The sequence below is a fragment of the Podarcis bocagei genome (genome assembly GCF_964188305.1).
Source record: "Podarcis bocagei genome assembly, chromosome: 13".
NCBI lineage: Eukaryota > Metazoa > Chordata > Lepidosauria > Squamata > Lacertidae > Podarcis > Podarcis bocagei.
Window position 1 is genome coordinate 24,287,554 of NC_138138.1, and position 21,380 is coordinate 24,308,933.

Below are 21,380 nucleotides of genomic sequence, written 5' to 3' on the forward strand. Positions count from 1 at the left end.
GCGCCTTTTCCAGATTCCACCCCCTGGATCCCTATAGTCTCACTTTGCCTGCACCTCCAGTACTGCCAGACTTTGCTCTGCTAATCATGGGTTGTTGCTTATTAAAGTACACAGCCTCTCTCCTCTGCCACTCTGTGCATCACAGCCCTTCACACAGCTCAACAAGCCCCCCCTTTTTTTTTCATCACAAGGGGAACGGGACTGCAAACATCTTATGACCAAACTTTCCCCCTCTAAGCAGTTCGGATGTTCATGAGCAGTTCATGATGTCACAGCATGTCAACTAATAGCTGAAGAGAGGACAGTCACAAGGCCTATCAGCTGCCTAGCCGTTTTCAATACATTATTGCTGCTGTATAAAATCCTAAATAATTTGGGAATGGGATATCTAGCAGATTGTCTTCCCGTTATATCCCTGGTTGATCTTCCAAGGAAGCCTTGCTGATCATACCAGAGCTGCCAAAATGTCATCTTATGCAGATTTTGCTTCTTTTTAAGTTTGATATGGGCATCTTTTACTTATTGCCTGGGCAACATCCTTCTCCTGGAAAAATTTGAGGCTAGAAGAGACTGAGGTTAAACTCTGGCTGCCAAGCATCTCCTGCGAGTTCTGCTTTTGAAACTGCTGCTAAGAGTTTTGGGAGGCGCTCGCCAAATTAACAACCTCGGTTCTCATTTGCCCATTATGACAGTACGAAAGAAACTTAACAAGGGTGTGAATTGCTCCAGGGCCTCATGGTTAAACGTAAGTCACCAAAAAGAATCTAACCAGAGGCCCCATTTGTACTGTACCTTTAAAGCAGTATCATGCCACTTTCAAAAGCGATCACTCCCCCCAAAGCATGCTGGGTACTGCAGTTTGTGAAAGGAGAGAGAGAGCCAGTGTGGCATAATGGTTAGAGTGTTGGACCTGGGAGCACACGGTTCGAATCCCAACTCAGCCATGAAGCTCACTGGGTGACCTTGGCCAAGTCACTACTTCTTAGCCTAACCTACCTCACAGGGTTGTTCTGAAGATGAAATGAGAAGGAGGAGAACTATGTACACCACCTTGAGATCCTTGGAAGATAAAGGTGGTATATAAGTGTAATGAATAAATAAATAATAAATAAATAGTGCTCAGAGTTGTTAGGAGACCCTTATTCCCCTCACAGAGCTACGATTTCCTGAGTTCCATGGGAAGAGAGGTTGATTGTTGAACCACTGCGGGAAACCCCTTTACAAAAAAAAGCCACTCCCCCCCCCCCCAAGGTTTCTTGGCTGGGAGGCAGCAATGACAGTTCAACAACCAGGCTTTGTGCGGCTAGTTTGCATTTGTGGTTCACATGGCTCAAAGAGAAATGCAAAGAGGGTGCTGCACTTTCGTTCCTGTTAAGAGACAGCCTTCCCTACATTTAAGAGACAGATTCGGTGCCAGTGGTGAGGAAGAAGAATAAACTAGCATGAACAGAATGAAGAAAGTAACAGTGAATAATCAGACTAAGACATGCCATTTCCATAGCCAGAAAGAAAGAGTAGCTCAAACAAGTGGCAGGCATCTCATTTGGATTCCTAGAGAGACTGGACTTGAAATTCCACTTAAATCTACAATTTTGCAGAGACCTAAGATGGTTCACACCTTGTCTCTTAAGAGCAGGTCGAATCTTGAGAGGACAGACAGGAGAGAAGACTTTCAGGGAGAAATCTAGAGGTACAGCAGAACAAGAGGAATGTTTAAAACAAATGAACCTGTGGGTCGTCGTTCGACAGGAACCGAGGTTTGGGCAGCAAAGGAGGCTTAGCGCTGGTTGGAGAAGTCTTGGGTGTGCTGTTGCTTGCTTCATACTGTTTTAAATCATGGCAGTCAGGCTGCACAACGACTGAACCAGCATGGCTACATTCGGGCACATGCGTGCCCACCTTCCATTCTCCATTTTTGCCATTTTCTGAGCCCAGAGGCCCAATGTGATTTTGAGCAAATATAAGCTCAGTAGATGCCTGGCAGCTAATTTCACTGATAGTCATTTCGAGTTCTCTGATGGTCTCTTCCAGGTTGTCCAGCCTTTGGTAAGTGTCTTTGCAAATCTCTCGGCTTCTTACAGTCATGTCATCAAGAGAAGTGCTTTCCTTTTGCTTGTCTTCTAAACCTGTGTCTATCTCGTCCTTGCCTGTGCTGGCACCAACAGGAGCCAGGGATGCTGCGTCAAACCCAATGACTTCTTTATTCCCAGGGGATTCTGGATGCTGCAAGGGAAAATACATTTCTGAAGCTTCTGTCACATGACCTCTCTGCATTGGTACAATAGCAGCATCAGGGCCTTTCAAAACTAATGGAACATCTTCTGTGTTCTGATCGGCTTCTTCGTTTTTTGATTCTGCAGTGTTGCTTCTCTTATCCAACCCTATGAACACGTCACCTCCTTCTGCTGGTGAAGAAAATGTCTTATAGTCAAGTGTGACAACAGGTGCTTCATTTCCTTTTGAATGAGCCCCAATCCCTTGGACGGTTGTCTGTAGACTACTTGCTTGCTTGCCCCAAACTTTCACAAATATAGCATCTTCTCCTCCAAGTTGAACAATTTCATCTTCCGGTGAAGTTTTTGTTTTTTCAAATGCTACCAAGCCTCCTTCTCCCCCATGATCAGTGTCACAAATAAGACCAGTTCCAGGCAGATATCTACGAGATTTCACTTTAGCTGGCAGAGAATGAGTGCATGTTGAGGCCTTATTGGACAGGCCTCCTTTCAGCTTCTTTTCATCCTTTTTCAGCTTTCCCAACAAGACCTCTGGGCTCTCCCTCGTTTCCACCACAGTCCGTCCAATGACTCCTGTCTGTCCTCTGATGCATTGGTGATCACGAGTCCGAGGGTTGAATATCCCCTTATCAGCTTCTGGCTGAGATTCAGGAAATGTCAAGCTGGACACCCACTCAGAAATGGCAATATGAGGGAGGTGGGAATTGTAACCAGATGGAGGTTTTGAGAGTCCTGACTCCTAAGGGGAAATTCAGACAAGAATTATTGAGGCGGGAGAGTTTGCTGGATGAAAAAAAGCTAACAACCGTCTTCTCGGCTCAATATTCGAATGAGTTCTTAATAGTGGGCCTGGATCAACCTGTTTGGACATCTGGGCTACTCTCTTGTTTTGCAGTGCAATTCCCATCACCCCTGAACACTAGACATGCTGGCAAAGGCTGATGGGAGTTGCAGTCCAAGACATCTGGAGGGCAGCACATTGGAGAAAACTGGTCCACCACAAGAACTAGTCTGAACATCACAGACGTTTCAGGCACCAATGTGGAAGTATTTCCTCCACAAGATCTGTTGAAGTTGGACCCAAATGAAGGATATTTGGCAAAACACCATTCCAAAATTTGATATCTGTGGATAGTTATCCACAGCTTGCCTTAGTGATAAGGCCAATCTTGATGTCTACCAAACAAGAAAACCCTGTCAGTCATCTCAAGGTATAGTTTATAGGCAAAGCCAAATGGCTAATTTACAATGCAACATCATTCCAGGTTAACTGTGATTGCTTCTCCCAAATATGCCTGGAAACTGTAGTTTATAGATGATAGATGATAGATAGATAGATAGATAGATAGATGATAGATAGATGATAGATAGATAGATAGATAGATAGATAGATAGATAGATAGATAGATGATAGATAGAAATATCTGTTGCGGATCTCTATTTTCTCTTGCAAAAATATGATTCCTAGGAAGCTGGTAGTGCAATGTAGTATAAGGTTACCAGATGTCCCTGTTTCCCGGGGACAGTCGCTGGATTTGCAAATCAGTCCCCTGACAAAATCCATCTCTTTAGTAGGAAGTTGAAAAATGTCCCCAGATTCATTGGGGGGGAAATCTGGTAACCTTAAGTAGTAGGTGTGTCTACAGAAATGAGATAAAGTAAGAAGCAATGAAGAAGCCAAGTATCCTAACCCCTTGCACATAAAGCAAATCCAACTCCCCACAAGCACTTTTGCCCGCAGAATCCAACCCACAGCTTACCACAAGCAGAGAGCAGGCACACACCCCAGGAAAGTTATCTGTAGAGCAGAGGGCTCAAGCACAACAGTCACGCTACAAACAGTGAGGGGGAAAGATAAATAAAAATCTCCTAGGACAACAGCCAGTGTGAACTGCAGATACATGTCCTCCCCCACGGGATCCCAGAGCATGAGCCACACCCATCTGTCAGTCCATGTCAATGTAATTTTATCGGCTGCCACTTCAGCTCACCTAACATTTGGTCTCTACTTCTTGCAGCTCCTGAAGGTGCCTGAGGTGGTGGGGAGGGAAGCACAAGGTCCTGTGCTAGAGGAGGGTGTGGCATAAGAAGAGCCAATGGCCCATCTAGTCCAGCATCCTGTTCACACAGGGGCCAACCAGATGCCTGTGGGAAACCCAAAAGCAGGATTCATGCGCAACACCACTCTCCCCTCCCTCCTGTGGTTTCCAGAGACAGGCGTTCAGAGGCATCGCTGCCTCCAGTTTCCTACCCCCCCCCCCTCCCGGAGCACCACTGAGACAGTTTGAGAGAAATCAGCAAATTCTCAACGGTATCCCATTCTACACCAGCGGTTCTCAACCTGTGCATCCCCAGATGTTGTTGGACTACAACTCCCATCATCCCTGAGTTCTGGCCTCGCTAGCTAGGGGTGATGGGAGTTGTAGTTCAACAACATCTGGGGACCACAGGTTGAGAAAGGCTGCTCTACACTGAACCAAATCTCCAGAACTCTTCCAGATATTGCATACTAACAGCAATAAAAAACTTTTCCGATTTCGTAGGATGTGACTCAAGCCACAGATAACACCAGAACAGAATCACTTTAGTTGGGGGAGATAAGAATGTGGCATTCTCCGCCCCCCCTCATCCCCCCAGACCCATGCACTTGGAAACGAGCAGTGAGAACAAGCACCCAGGCTCCGCCCAAAAGGCGTGGCATGCATTGCAATCAGGAAATCCCTTTGTCTAGAAGTGCAGGCGGAATAATAGCGCAAGCAGAACAAGTGAGTTACCCCCAACTAAACAGTGATCGGCACTCCCGGTTCCGCCCAGTCCAAACTTGCCCAGCATTCTTTGGGGGGGAGGCCCAGCAAATCATACACCTGTCCCTTCGAAAGAGTCACACAGGGTTAGTGCCGGTTGGATCCTGTGTTGTGTCAGGACAACGCACACTACTTGTGTCAGGTGGGTGACGTGGGGAAGAGCCGTTAGCTGGTTAATGTACGGAGAGGTAGAGAGAGAAAGAGAAAGAAGAGTTAACAAGGGGCTGCAGAAAAGGAAGAGGAATCCTGTTAGAGGTGCTATGGCAGGTAGCCAGTCAGAGGGAAGGAAGAGAAGAAGGGAGTTGTGATCCGTCCAAGCACGGCTGTGTTACCTTCCATCCTTCGGCTGCTATGGTGGCCCCATTGGGCCACATGTCTGCGGCAGGGGCGAGCTGGTCACAATGGAACTTAGGAATAAATGAAGAGCTTCTCTGAAATACCTGAGGAAGTCAGAACACGGAAGGTGGTTGTTTTGGGTTTGGTTTTTTTGAGGGGCTGTATACAGACAGAAAGCAAAATAGTGTGGGTTGCTAATTCCGGCTCAAGGAGGATAACCACGAGCTTATGGGGTGGCGTGGAACTGACAACCAGGAAACTGACCACAGGGCTTGGCCCTACCCTCGGTTTCAGAAAGGATCTGCAGGCAGATAGTTTGTTAAAAACTGAAATCACAAGATGTACCGTTCTGAGAACACCCACTTTCAGCTGTGTAACACACAGTATACTGTGCTACAGAATGACAATGACACACAGAAATAGGGACACTTTTATGCCCTCAATGTTGCTGGACGGGAAACCTTGAAATTCAATAGTAGGAGAAAACTACACTGGTTTGTTTGTTTTTAAAATACCAACCATAAACCTTTCTTGATTTTAAACCCTCATTCACCCAATTGGCCCAATTGTACTGACTAGTGATAAAAAAGACGTTGCAGTGATGTTTCGGGATGTGTGGAGACAAAGGAAGAAAGTTGATCTAGGGGTCCTTCTTGACACCCACAAATCTACTGCCATTTTTGCTTCCAGATCTGCAGTAATTCTAAATTCTAACAAGTGTTGCTAAGGTGAAGGAGAATTGCATTTCTATTATCACACCAAGCTCCATCACTTGCTGCTTTAAAAAAATCAAAATGAAAGTGTATAAGAGTTTCAGTCCCAAGTCTGTAAGTCTCCCTTTTGAGGTCTTGGCTGTTACCATAACGATGGTTCAGAGAATATGTTAAAATCATAATACTGTACTCAGAATTGAGTTGGGTAGTGTAGTTCTCAGAATGCCCACCAGGAGGCAACATTTCCCCATAAACCGCTTCTAAACTCAGGGACCATTCCAAGTTGATTACTATACTAACTACATTGCCAGCATTTTACAGTAGCAACAAACAACCTGGTGAATTTCTGATATCTGCAGGTTCTGGATTAATTTTCATTTCCTTTGCAGTCCAAGTGACATTTTTTAGCAGCTGAAAATTTCATTTGAGAAAAGCTGGGTCTGGCTAACTGAATGCTTACATTCTTAACAGTTCCGTAACACCCTTTCTCTAAAAATGCAAATCCACTGGAAGAAGAGAACTTAGAGTGGAGATGCGTTAAATGAGGGTTCTGTCATCTGACTGTATCCACATGGTTCAAAGAGCAACCATATAGAACAGCATTTCCCAAACTTGGGTCTCCAGCTGTTTTTGGACTACAGTTCCCATCATCCCTGACCACTGGTCCTGCTAGCTAGGGATGATGGGAGTTGTAGTCCAAAAACAGCTGGAGACCCAAGTTTGGAACAATCTGATATAACACTGCAATAACTTTTGACAGGACCACAATATATATTTTTAATACCGGTTTGGGAAAGTAAGTTTATCAATGGGAAATCTGAATTTGTGGGGATACACATTGAGATGACATAACCACAGCAGCAAATGGGGGGCAAAACACCATACTCTTAAATGGAAAAATAAGGGAATTAGATGCATTTGGGAATGTCACTATCCAAAGCCGTAGCTACACTGAGAAAAAAACCCCAGCTGTATCACTGGGGAAACAAGACACAGGAGCGTTAAAAATATGAGCATCAAAAAAACCTACGTGTGGATGGATAGCATTGCTATGATAAAAATGAAACATCACAGACTCTGCTGTGCTGTTTCCTTAATTGTCCCTCCAATAATTTCATAAGGGATAGAGAAGAACTTAATCCAATTCAATGTCCTGTTTGAACAAATTTACCTGGTTCCAAGAACAAAATGTGGCTGTTCTTCCTGTAACCAAAAACTACAATACAGCTGTGTAGCTAGCTCTGACATTTTCAGCTGATGCCCAGGTAACACTGGGAAACACTGAACAATGTAAAATAAATACTCTGCCAGCAGCACGGATTTGAGAAAATTAAACCAAATCAGTCCGAAATGTAATGGAATATATAAAGCCCTAATTAGAACTTGGGATAAATACAGAGAATAATTGACACTATTGACACCGCTTTTATATTGCAAACATTTTCCAAATGGCAAGGGGATTAGGTATCTGAGAACAATGTGGTTTTTTCCCCAATTTTCTGTGGAGTGGGGGGCTGGGTGGGAGGGAGGGAGGTAGATGTCATTTATAAAGCCATGAAATGTAAAATGTGGAATCACTTCCTGACCCCCCCCCATCAGCTTCTGCTTGAGATTCAAATTATTACAAATTAGGAGTCAAATTCAGGCAATACAATGAGAGCTAAGTGACACGAAATCTGACAAAATTTGAACAGCTGCTAATACGTCACGTTACTTGCAAAAACGTCTTCTCTGTGGAATTATGTTGGAGACTGAGCCAGAAGATTACAAAGATAAAGACAAATGGGAGAGGGATTTACAGGTGTCAATTTCAAACTCTCTTCGGATTTATATCTGTAGAGAAGGGCCATGTTAACTGTGTATAATTAACATATATAGATAACTTTTTAAATAAATGGTTGTAATGGCAACATATTTCATCCAGTAAAAAGAAAATACATGGAAATACATCTTGTGCTTTTGGGAGGCATTGTTAAGTCAGTGCAGATTTCATGTATATATGGCCATCCCATAAGAAAGCGAGTTTTATATACTGGAGGAATGTTATTAGAAAGATCAAATACATTAACAGGTTACCCCCTCAAAACACAAAAAAAACACCCTCCCCCACTAAACCCCTTAGTAATTATCCTGAGTATTTTGAAACCTTACATCTCAAAAATATGCAGTTCTGCTGTGGGCACAAATTATTTTAATAACGTATTGGGAAAAAGAATGACGTCGCCCGCAACACAGGAATGGATACAGAGTGCAGCAAACAGTGTTAATTCACAAGCTGACCTTTTACAGACAAGACATTGATGGGAAGGGATGAATCAGATGAGACAATCAGATGAGACAATCACAGTCAATAGGGACTGTTCGTTCCATAGCAGCCTCATAATGGAGCTAATGAAAATGCCTGAGAATAAGTGTTGTCAATAGTGCAATACTTTCATTAATGAGACTTAGCTTTGAACAGGACTGGAGGGAGTTTGCGGCCTTCCAGCCACCACCTTCACCATGCTGAGTGGAGCTGATGGGAGTTGAATCTAACAACATCTGAAGGGCCGCAGATTCCCCCATCCTTGGGGATAGTGTACAACAAGCAGTTAGTCCCTAGTTGTTCAACTCTTATTGGAGGTGTTGAGCATCTGAGGATCTCCAGAGAATGGACTCCAGTTCTCATCAGCCTCAGCCAGCATGATCAACAGTCAGGGATGATAGGAGGTTCCTCACCTCTTAGTAACAGCAACCAGATGTTTTCTGAGTAGATGTTGGCATGTCCCAGATTTTAAATGTTTTTTGGGGGGTCCAACATTTGGTTAATGCAGGATTGCAGACTGAGTGTAATGTCTAGAAGCACAAGTCATGCTTAGGGATGCAAACATTTGCTGACATTCAGGCAGAACATGACCTACAAAGTGAATCTCCGCTTAAGGAGATCCTGCTCTGGAGGGTTTCTCATTGAATTTCTCATAATTCTAGAAGCTACAGGCATAGGCAAACTCTGGCCCTGCAGATGTTTGGGACTATAATTCCCATCATCCCTAGCTAACAGGACCAGTGGTCAGGGATGATGTAGTCCCAAACATCTGGAGGGCCGGAGTTTGCCTATGCCTGATCTACTCCCTACAAAAAATTAGGAAGTCCATCTATTGGCTTCACAGGCCACTAGAGCAGGGCTTTATCAGTCTGGCCACAGTGCAGCCACTGAGTCACCTCAACGACATGGATGGAAACGGCCACACTGGGGCCAAAACTGCTTCTGCAGTTCTGCGGACCATTTGCAAGTGGCTCCTTCTTACATATGCCCTGCCTACCTCGAGCTCTGCAATGATCCGGTCTTCCTCATCATCATCTTTGATGGCAGAGGCAATGATGGGGGGCGTAGAGGCAGGCCTAGCGACCTCTGACACAGTCCTCCTCAGCTTCACCTGCGGCTTCTGGGTCTCCAGCTCTTCTGATTCGGCTTTCTGGAAGAACAAGCAAAGGGAGAGGTGATGAATGGGAAAGAGGAAGGGGGAAAGGGCACGGGACAAATCTAGTTCACTGAGAGTGCTCCCTGTTTTATGGGAGGGATTAATGTTCATACTAGAAATTTAGGTTTGCACAATCGAAGTGGATGAAAGTGCTATTTCAGCCTAAAATAGCATCTTTTTTTAAAAAAAGAGGCTTTTTGCAGTTCAGAAACAGATGGAGAAATATATTGAGAAGTGTGCAGTGAATGAATGACTAATGGGAAAATGTGCAAGTAAATCGGGATGAATACAGAATGAATGCTCACTGTTGTATAACCACCCTGCAAACAAATCAGAACTAATGCTCAATAAAGACTGGATGTACGGGCCCCTCAAGATGTCCTTTTTATTGCACATTCATGATGATTTGTGCTCACAATAACATCAGGATAGTTATATACAACCCACTTTGAAAACTAATGAATGGACTTTCAGTTGTTTGGAAAGTGATGAGGAAATGCATTTAAAACTGTATGATGAAGGAATGATTAATAGAAAAAGACTTGTAAGACCCTGATTTTGGGAAAGATGGAGGGCACAAGGAGAAGGGGACGACAGAGGACAAGATGGTTGGACAGTGTTTTTGAAGCTACAAACATGAGTTTGACCAAACTGCAGGAGGCAGTGGAAGACAGGAGTGCCTGGCATGCTCTGGTCCATGGGGTCATGAAGAGTCAGACACGACTAAACGACTAAACAACAATAACAACAATAACAAAACATCCAAATCAGGATGGATGAAGGTTGAATGCTTGTTGTCATAAAACAGCCCCATAAACAAGTCAGGATGAAGACTGGACGTAAGTCTAACTTTTGTGTAAACTTTGTGCAAGCAAAGCAGAATTAATGCTGAATGAACAGGTCGTCTGGAGGAGCCCCTGGATATCTCTGGCCTGTCATATAAGGGATTCATACCTTCATGAAACTGGATTCCTTTTTGCTGGTGACAATCACCTCTCCTGTACGGGTGGTCGTGAGACCATGGGAGGATGGGAAACTCCGCCGAGGTGGGGGTGGGGGAGGAGACTTGGAGGGCTTCTCAGTCCGATATCTGGGCACCGTCAACTCATCTAGGGAGGTTGACAAAGTTAGCGTTAGGAGTCATGCATTTAATTCACAGCTTTCTCCAGCACACACAATGATGCACATTGTCTCTCTGCCCGGGTGGATCCGCACATTGGAAGCTGCGTGCAGCTGTTTGGAGGCAGCAATAAAGGACAAGGTCTCAGAGACTTGAGGAACATACATAAACCTCACCCACAAAGGATTAGAGACTGGGGTGACATCCACAACATACGCTGAAATCAGGTTTATATCACTGTTATCTCCCAAAGGATCTTGGAAACTGTAGCTAACCCCCTCATTGCCTTGACTGCTCCTCATCGCAGAGCACTGCACTGTCTGTCTCCCCACTGCTCTGCACCTGCCTTACCTGATCCACGGCGGCCGCTGGGGTCCATTTTGGTTGTGGCCTTCTGTGCATGTTGGGGTTTGGAGGGCTTGTGCTCTGGGGTGGAGGCGGCGCTCCCACTGCCACCGCTGCTGGAGGTCTGCTTGTGCTTGGCCGCAAACTCCAAGTCAGGGATGGCTTTCATAAGCTCAGCTTGGGTCTCTTCCAGGAGGCGGTTAATATCCTTAGCGCTGTACTGGGTCAAGGCTGCTCGCTTTTCCTCCCAGTCTCGCTCGGCAGCCTGTAAAGCAGGGCTGGGGTAACTGATGCACTCATTACTCTAGAGCAGGGTGGCAGACTAGACCATGGGTAGGCAAACTAAGGCCGGGGGGCTGGATCCGGCCCAATCGCCTTCTAAATCCGGCCTGTGGACGGTCCGGGAATCGGCGTGTTTTTACATGAGTGGAATGTGTCCTTTTATTTAAAATGCATCTCTGGGTTATTTGTGGGACATAGGACTTCGTTCATTTCCCCCCCTAAAATATAGTCCAGCCCACCACATGATCTGAGGGACAGTGGACAGGCCCCCTGCTGAAAAAGTTTGCTGGCCCTTGGACTAGACTCTACATAGCAGCTGAGCATTTGATTTCTCAAGTGGGAAGTGCTTAGGCTTGAGCCTTGAACCTTGAGGATGGAAAAACAGGGAGACTACCACTGAGTGAGGAGCGCTGCACCTTTTAGAGAGTCAGAAAGGGGTGGAAAATCCGCCTTCCCCTCTCCTTGCTGTTCAGTGGGTAAGAAGAGGAAGGCTGGACCCAGGCCAAGCTACGGTGCAATCCCTGTCTGCGGAGGTGGTTCTGTTCCCCTGAGCTTGTGGCAGTGAAGTTTCTAACATTGACTGAGCTGGCATGGAATGTTCACAGACACTGCACTATGGCAAGTGAAGTCAGTGAGAAACCCTTCCAGCTTCTCAGCGAACAATGCTGTCAGAACAGCCTGCAGTCCAGAAGGGAAAATGGTTTAAGCTTGGCTGTGATTAAAGTCTCACATAGGTCCTAGGGACAGGGGTAGTTTTGTGAGGCAGGCTGTGGGCTGGGAAGATGTCTCAGGAGGTAAAGGAGTTATGGGCCAAACATGTATTAGAAAAAACACATGGGCAAATAGCGGCTAGGTGGAGAGGAAGGAGTGTTGAGGAGACTGGGACTCAGAAAAGGAGAGGATAGTGCATGGGTAGGCAAACTAAGGCCCGGGGGCCGGATCCGGCCCAATCGCCTTCTAAATCTGGCCCGCGGATGGTCTGGAAATCAGCGTGTTTTTACATGAATGGAATGTGTCCTTTTATTTAAAATGCATTTCTGGGTTATTTGTGGGGCATAGGAATCCGTTCATTCCTCCCACAAAAAAAATATAGTCCGGCCCCCCCACAACGTCTGAGGGACAGTGGACCGGCCAACTGCTGAAAAAGTTTTGCTGATCCCTGAGATAGTGAGAAGAGGGAAGGGAGATTTGGCTGGTGTGAAACAAAATGACCAGTAGGGCTGGAGCAGGGATGAGAAACCTGCTACCCTCCAGATGATCTTCAACTCCAGCTTCCATCGGCCTCTGCGGGGATGATGGGAGTTGTAGTCCAACAACATTTGGAGGGCCATGGATTCTCTATTCCTAGGTTGGGGGTCTAGCCCTGAAAGAACTTCTATACCTTTAAGAGTTACACAGAAAGGAAATTCTATCTGTTGTGGCCTCTACGATCACTGGAGCATTGTGTTTGTGTAACATAACATGATTTTAACTTTGTGAAAGCAGTTACAGGTTTTCTTTAAATTGCATACATAAATCACTAGGAAGGTAATTCCATCAAATGAGGGGCCACCACTGAGAAGACCCTGTTTCTCCAATTCACAAGAGGAGGATCACAAAGGGAGGGAAGAGAGGTCAAGTGATCGCTGTCAACATTGGTGGTAGACTGCACTTGCTTGGAGCAGAGAGACAGCAAATACCACAGGGCAAAGTTTTTCATCTCAGGCACCAAAATGTTGTAGTATGGCTCTGGATCTTGCCTGAGGAGTAGCTGTTTCCAAAGGCTTTGCATACAAATTTCCTCTCTTGGAGTACTTCCAGACTGTCACATTTTAGCGCTCACCTCTCGCTCCCATTCCATTCCATTATTTTGTTTGTTTTTGTCAACAGCACAGTTAGGGTACACCCGGTCCACATTGCCTTATCCATTTCACCTGCTCTCCTCCCCTGGAACGTTCTGGTATGTTTCTATGTTATTACACCCACAATGGGTTTTGCCCCACCATTATGAGTCCTTACCAGGTTTGCCCCTCCCATTGTCCCACTAACTCCCAGATGCGGTGCCCCCTTTTAATCACTCCCTCCTGCCCTGAGCAGAAGTGTGCAATATGGAAATGCTGCGTTTCTGTGACCTGGGAAGAACAACCGTGTGTTTGATGGGAATCCAGTGTGTGAGCTGCATCCTATTCCTTAAGGACCTTGTTTCTCTTCCCACTTTATCATCATAAACTGCTCTCACCTCCATAGACACTGATCTGTCCACGCTCCTCTTGCTGGGGGTCTCGGAGCCTGTCTGGGTCTTGGCAGCAACCATCTCTGAACCCCGGGATGGGTTGCTACCCTTGGACAAGTGGCTCTGCATTTGGCTCTGCCCGTAGCTGCCTGTGCCCAGGCTGTCCGTGGAAGCGGTCAGGTCGTGGAGGTTCATCGGGGGGCTGGTGGGTACCTCGAAATCCAAGCCCCTGCTGAAGTCACTTTCTGGCTCCACTTTCTTTGGAGACTGGCTAAGGAGGTTACTGGACGAGTCCCAGACCCCTTCGTCAACTTGCCTGCCGAGAAAAAGGTCAAAGGTCAGAGTGTGTGGGCGACAGACTAAAAAATGGCTGCCACCTGCAAATAGCAGCAAACGCTGCTGCGTCTGTTTGCCTACAAGGGCCATTCTCTGAAACTGCACGTTAGGGGTGCATGAACAGCAGCACTGATAAAACGATGGCTGAGGAGCCCGGAGGTCAGTGAGGACGAGAGAAGCTGCGGCTGTTTGGAAGAAGCAAATGCGGGTGCAATGGCAATCGGGGCAATGATGGCAGCGGAGCCCTGGCCAGTGGGAGGGGCCTTAGGGATCAGGAGGCGGGGCTTTAAAGAAACACCACACTTACATCACCCGGAGAATGGGCTGGGGACACCTGAGGTCGTTTTCGCTCGTGAAGCTTAAGCAAGCCCGATCCTGGCCAGTACCTGGAAATCCCATTTAGGAATCCCATGTGTTCTGTTATGAGCTCCTTGGAGGAAGCAGGAGGGATGCAGGCATGGCAAATAAAAATGCCAGGCGTTTCCAGGTACACCTGCAGGGAACTCTAGCATCTTTGTGGGACGGGACAGAAGGTTACGTCTCGGCCTATCGGGTCCCAGGAGAAACAAGCAGGGCTTCCGCTCGCTCGGGAAGGGGCTCACTCACTTGCGGACTTGCGTCAGGGTGTCGGTCACTGCCTTGCACCGCTTGAATAGGCCGTCCAGCCGGTGAGGCTCTTCCTTGAGGAACTTCACGGCCTCCACCTCCACGCGGAGGACCACGCGCATTTTGCTCTGCAGGCTGGGGAAATTAGCTGCAATGCCAGGGACGGGCAGAGAGGGAAGGGAGAGGCACGGGGGTCAGAGCAGGCCCGAGGAAGGCTTTCACCTGAGGGTGGGCAGGAGAGGGAGGCACAGAGCCGAGAAGGGAAGCAGGCGGGCGGGTGGGATGGCAAGGCTCAGGTGAGTGAGAAGTGAGGCCTCCTCTGGCCGACACTGTTACTTGGCCTCAGAGGAGGAATGGCGTTTGCACCCCACCCACTCACTGCGTCAACACCCACCACCACATCTCTCCTCCCTCCCACTCCCAACAGCACAGCCAGACACAAGCAAGGTAAGCGGTCGTGTGTTCTGCATTAATGCGGGAGTGTGAAGAAGGGCTGCAAAGCCACAGCTGCTCAGCGCCCTCTGTGGAGATTTGGTATTTTTTCAAAAAAATGTTTTCATGAGAGCTAGCAACTTAAAACATAAATGAAACCTGAAATGTCCTTGATATTTCTCTCCCGCCAGGCATGGCGGAGGGACTGGGGAGTGGGCGAGGAGATGGCGTTGATAGCAAAACCAGCACGGCCCAATGCCCGTCAACAACCGCTGGAAACACATACAAAATGTGTCACATTGCACGGGGTGTGTGTGTGTCAAGACTGGTGCTTATCAATTGATCTCTGATTCAAACATGAACGTTATCAGGATATCCCTTCTTTATTGCTTTTACATAGTTCCCCCCGCCCCCGCCCCGGCTTCTGTTGGTTCTGAATGTCAGAAATTTAGTGAATATTGGTAGGCACTAGTAAAAAGAAACATCCAAAATCTCTGTGTTGTGGATCTGCTTTTCCCAAGAGGTTCTTTTTTCTGGAAATGGTGCAAATGAAACTAACATTATGTCACTTAATAAAGGGATTCCGTTAGCACTGACGTTTCTTAGTAAATGCCTGTATTTTCTAAAACCTCCTTCTTGGATCTATTGAAATATTAAGACTTGCTGGAAAACGCTAAGATCTGGCAAGTTTTTTGACATTTTTTGGTATCTGCCATTTTATACTAGCTTTTCACATTTGCCATAATATGATACGGCATCCTTCCTCTCAGAATATTTGAGAATGCAATTTTATATCCACTTACCTGGAAGTCACCCCCACTGAACTCCATTAATCTTACTTCTGAATAGACATGAATAGGATTGCACCGTAAAGCTCAGGCTTGTTTTGTCCATAGTGAGGATGAGGGTCTATCAATTTAGGGTTTTTTTCCAATCTTAAGTTCAAATCTCTACATTTTCACAGGTTTGCAATTTTATTTATTTATTTATTTAAATCCTCACGAAATTGCAGATATATGCAGCTATATGAACACTACTTGGATGGCCATCTGTCATGGATGCTTTAGTTGAGATTTCTGTATTGTAGGGGGTTGGACTAGATGACCCTTGGAGTCCCCTCCACCTCTACAGTTCTATGATTCTATATACATTTTTGCACACATTACCTGGCCAGAGAACTGCGCTGGAAAAATTCAGAGGAGCGCACATTACAAAGGATGACTATATTTCGGGTTAGTGTATTGTTTCGGAAAGAACAGATTTGGTGGGTTCACCTTTAAATGTGGACTGAATTGAATTGCTCCTCCATCTATAGGTTAAAGCATTGGTTGGCAAACTAAGGTCCGCGGGCTGGATTAGGCCCAGTTGCCTTCTAGATCCGGCCTGCGGATGGTCCGGGAATCCAGGCAGTCGGCATAGCGCGTGTGCGTGATGGTTTTTGCAACTCAGCCAGGATTGGGGGTCAAAAGTGAGGTGGGCGGCTGCTCGAGGCAAGCCCCTTTTCCGTCCGTCGCGCACACGCAGCAATCTTTTCTTCTGGGGTGAGGGGTGGGGAAGAGGGAAAAGGAGCCACAGTTCGGATTTCCTCCATGGAGCTGCCGGCGACTGACCTCAGGAAGGGCAGTTGCGGCGGCAGGGGCTCAGAGGCGCCTCAGGAGTGACACCCGCCGGTGTCTGGTGGTGGTGCTCCCCGCCAGAGGAAGTGAGGAATGCCTGGGCAACTGCACTCCAAAGAAGTTCTATGCTCTGCTGCGGAGGCCGCTCATTAGCTACATGGCGTGAGCCATGGAAAGGTAAATAGCCGCCGCCACCTCATCTTCCCTCACGCGGGGAAAAGAAAATTTTTGTTTGAGCGGCGCTGGCCTGACTTAGCGTGGCCAACGGCTTTTCCCTTCACTCACGCATGCGCACACGCTCTCCAGGGCTGACAGGAATGGCGCGCTTACCTCAGCCCCCCACCCCGCCTTACGAGAGAGATAATAACTGTCAACACGTAAAATGCAAAGGAAGCAGTGTTGTTATGAGGGAACACCCCCCCCCCAAAAAAATCACATTTGGGCACTGTGGGGGTTGGCCCCAAAAAGGTTTTGCGCCAAAAATGCAGGTCATAATCATGGCAACATATAGCCTGGCCCACCACAAGGTCTGAAGGACAGTGGACCGGCCCCATGCTGAAAAGGTTTGCTGACCCCTGGGTTAAAGCGAAGGAAAAGGAAAGGCCAAGGGCCTATCTATGTACGAATGGAAGGGGCAGAGGAAAATGCAGGAACTGCCACATTCGATCAGCCCGAGTCCTCGGAATGTGCTCAGGCAGCAAGCAGCAGTGCAAACGAGGACACCAGCAGGCAAACATCACACAGGGGATCTGCACACACTTCTATGCATGTTCAATTGCCTGTGTGTGTGTAAATGCTAAGGGTGCTCGCTTTGCTAACAAATGAATAAGCAAATGGGGAGTGCGCACACGTTCTGCGGAGTTAACTGTAAGACTCTTTTTTGTGGGGGGGAGCAGCTCGATGCCACTCTTAAGCTTGCTACCCTAGCCTGGGCCAACACAAATTATTTTAGCTATACTTTTTTATCATACTTCATTGTATTTTCCTTGGGGTTTTTACATTTCCAGGTTGCTTTTTGAATGTATCATTATAAAAAAGCAATCAATACATGTATCACCATCATCATAATTATTAATAAATAACATCAGCGTCAACACAGCTGAGTGGTATGGGAAGACTGAAAAAAGGAGGAAGGAATTGTTTTTATAAGATTTTTACATCTGAATGCCACTTTTTGAATATATGTCATTATGAAAATGTAGTCAATATATCATCATCATTAGCAGCATCAGCACAATGCAGTGCTATGGAAATAATAATAATAATGGGGGATGAGCTTTTTATTCATGGACACTGTATGAATACAGACCAATTTATCATGTGGCAACTCTCCACATAATTCCCTTTTCACGCTGATCATGTCTAACCTCCTGCCAAATGGCGAAGAGGAGAATTATAACACTCCCTTGCGCATATAGATTTCCAATCAAGCACAGAAGCACAGCCAAATTCTCTCCACCAGGGGCGGCACATCCCGCTTCGCCCTCTGAGGTATAGTGCAGATGGGGCCTCACGGTCTACCAACAGCTATTGGCTACAGCGGCCTTCCTCTGCTTGGTATCCTCTAGAAGTTGCAATAACCTAAAATGCAGCCTCCATGTTCAGGGGCAGAGCATTGAGTTCAGGGGCTGGTACTAAGCCACAGGGGGTGTCTGCCTCCCTCATGTCCTGCTTGTGGACTTCGTGGGGCATCTGTCTGGCCACTGTAGGGATTGCTGAGCTCAACAGACCTTTGGTCTCAGCCAGCATCGTGATTCATGGGTTCTGAGGACTAATTATCTTGGAAAGGCCACAGTTTCCTGGCGCTTTTACAGATAGGCTGTTCATAATCCGTGTGACAAATAACACTTAGCTTGCGCTGGGAAAATGAAAAATCAACTCTCTGCACTCAAGGGAAATCTAGACTGTTTTAAGGCACAGCTTTCTTATTTCTCAACAACCACAACAAAAAGAAACTCGCCTGAAATCCATTTAATTCTGAACCTGAGATTTGGGTTTTGATAGAATTTATACATCGTTTTGGCACAATGGTGGCAGAAGCGAAGATGGAGGAAAAGAGCAGTGTGGAGACATGTGAAACAGGGGGAAGATAGCTGGAGGAAAAGCCAGTGAGAGGCAGAATATGGAACCACAACATCTTTGTGGGAAATGACCAGAAGGCCAAACAAGAAAGGACCATTTGTTCACCAGCACTCCACACACAGATCAACACAAACCCTGTTCCTAGAACATAAAACCTAGATTTCAGCAGACACACCACCTAACCGTTCCTTAAATTCATCTCTCAGGCAATCATGAGGGCTGGAAACCTCTCTTTTTAAAAAAGATGACAGCATAAATTCTCACATACTTAAGTTCTGTGCCAGATACTACTACACACATTTCCCAGCCCATGGAACAGTACAGGAAAAACTTTATCCCAACCCAATCACAGTGATTTGAGCTCCCCCAGTCCCCTCTCACCTTTCAGTTCGGTCAAGGTATCTCCCAGCTGTTTAAGCACCAGGGATTTCTCCTCCAGCTCTTGTGAGGAGATAATTCGGTGATTGTGCATCAAATCTTTTTGGATCCTCTCCACCGATTTCTCCAGGTCACTGCAGACACACAAAAACACCAACACAGAAGTCATAGAGTGAGAAAAGGATGAAGGTAGGGAGGGACAGATCTTTCTCCCAGATTCTCATTTTTCCATTCTGAAATCCAGTTCTCCTCATTTAATGCAGCAAGTAATTAATTAGCCCATTAAAATTGTCAGCATTTTAGCAAGAATTTCACCTAATAAAAACATTTCTGTATGCCATTTTCACTGAAGTGCATATTTTTGCAAGCGATTTCTCCAAACGTTTCCACCAACACATTACTCCTAATGCATGCATTTTTGTAAATGTTGTTTGATTGGAGAACTGCAATGCAAGACCAAGAGAAGTACAATTTTTGAAGGATATCAATGTTTCCAATTCTCATACCATTATAGAAAGCAGAAATTAAGTTGTTTAACCTTTAAATGCAAACTAAATCGATTCTCTCCTCCGTCCCCAGAGGTAGGGCTGGTCTTACTCTTCCTTCTTTCAAAGAACATGTAAGGTAAGGCAACATGGCACCAGTGAACTGGTTTTAATATGCTTCAAACTGGAGTAGGAAATGATATTTTTTTTTAGCCCAAGAGCTGCATTCCTCCAGGATCAACCTTCCGTTTCAACATGAGTAGGAAAATGAGAGTACCCCTAAACATTTTTTTAAAAGAAAAAAAAGCACTGGATCTCTCCATCCAAGTATGCAGGAGGCATCAAGAATGCATTCCAGCCAATCAGAAGCACTAGAGGACGAGGAAGAGCAGTGCTGGTGAGGCGTGACCTGGGAAGAGGGGTGTGTGGCCTGGGAAGGGTTTCAAGCGCCAGATAGAGAGGCTCAGAGGGCTGTTTCTGTGTTGTTCATGGGCCACTGTTTAGCTTGTGCGCTATTTTAGCCACTTTGTGGGGTTACTCTCCTAACAAGCCGGGATATGCACCTATGAAATAAAGAGAACAAATCAACCTGACTACCTCACATCTAGGTAACACTACCTTACTCATTACTGGCCTTCGCCTCCTGTTGCCTCTCCTCCCTCCAGCCAGTTCATATAACCTTTGTTAAGCTAATTCTACAATCACATCATGCAGGATTGTAAACAGCAATTTAACCGATCGCTGGCGGCAAGCAAGACTGATTGATGCATGAGTAGGAATGTCGGGGAATTCCAACGAACATGGAAACGGGAGTGAAATTTGCCAACACTCGCTTATTCGTTCCATGTCAGGAATGAAAATAGATCTAGGTAATACAATCGGCAATGGCTGCTGCTGTTGCTTTCAGCCCACAAACAACATGCAATTGATTACGTTTCCTCCTGCTGCTCATTTGCATTTTGTTTCCTCTGCAGTGAAATGAATGGGATGGAATATATTGTAATGACAATGCAATATTTTTAAGTTACAATAATTTTGCCATAGTGGGCAGGGTGAGAAATAATGTTGGTTTTGGTGGAAGATGAACTGCTGCAGAATGAAAACAGTGCTGCATGAGACACATACGGGGCACAATGGGGGGAGGGATGCATTCTTACATCCCTATGTGTCAGAGGGGATGTATGTGAGAGTACGGCCATAACAGAGTCGGGCATGGGTTTAAGCATTGGACTGTGCCTTGTGTGTGCATGAATGGTCCTTGTGTAACTAGTATGTGTGTGAACATGGATCCATTTATAATAATAATAATAATAATAATAATAATAATAATAATAATAATAATAATAATAATAATAATAATTTATTATTTATATCCCACCCATCTGGCTGAGTTTCCCCAGCCACTCTGGGCAGCTCCCAATCGAGTGTTAAAAACAATACAGCATTAAATATTAAAAACTTCCCTAAACAGGTCTGCCTTCAGATGTCTTTTAAAGATAAGATAGCTGTTTATTTCCTTCACATCTGAAGGGAGGGCGTTCCACTACCAAGAAGGCCCTCTATCTGGTTCCCTGTAACCTCACTTCTCGCAATGAGGGAACTGCCAGAAGGCCCTCGGTGCTGGATCTCAGTGTCCAGGCTGAACAATGGGGGTGGAGACGCTCCTTCAGGTATACAGGACCGAGGCCGTTTAGGGCTTTAAAGGTCAGCACCAACACTTTGAATTGTGCTCGGAAACGTACTGGGAGCCAATGAAGATCTCTCAGGACCGGTGTTATGTGGTCTAGGCGGCCGCTCCCAGTCACCAGTCTAGCTGCCGCATTCTGGATTAATTGCAGTTTCCGGGTCACCTTCAAAGGTAGCCCCATGTAGAGCACATTGCAGTAGTCCAAGCGGGAGATAACTAGAGCATGAACCACTCTGTTGAGACAGTCTGCG

General features: G+C 46.1%; 1 protein-coding gene across 8 annotated transcripts in view; it reads right to left on the reverse strand.

Moving 5' to 3' along the window:
* The window catches only part of SRCIN1 (SRC kinase signaling inhibitor 1), a 270,653-nt gene that overhangs the window by 12,887 nt on the left and 236,386 nt on the right, over window positions 1-21,380 (reverse strand). For 6 of the 8 annotated variants that reach the window (XM_081166037.1, XM_081166036.1, XM_081166035.1 and 3 more), the window contains 8 exons: window positions 18,961-19,091; window positions 14,450-14,597; window positions 13,514-13,823; window positions 11,020-11,278; window positions 10,503-10,657; window positions 9,390-9,542; window positions 5,371-5,478; window positions 1,729-2,973 (listed from right to left, as the gene is read on the reverse strand). In XM_081166037.1, the coding sequence (XP_081022163.1) occupies window positions 1,729-2,973; window positions 5,371-5,478; window positions 9,390-9,542; window positions 10,503-10,657; window positions 11,020-11,278; window positions 13,514-13,823; window positions 14,450-14,597; window positions 18,961-19,091 (2,509 nt within the window). The remainder of the gene's footprint in view (window positions 1-1,728; window positions 2,974-5,370; window positions 5,479-9,389; window positions 9,543-10,502; window positions 10,658-11,019; window positions 11,279-13,513; window positions 13,824-14,449; window positions 14,598-18,960; window positions 19,092-21,380) is intronic. The other 2 variants (XM_081166042.1, XM_081166041.1) reach the window with 1 other exon arrangement.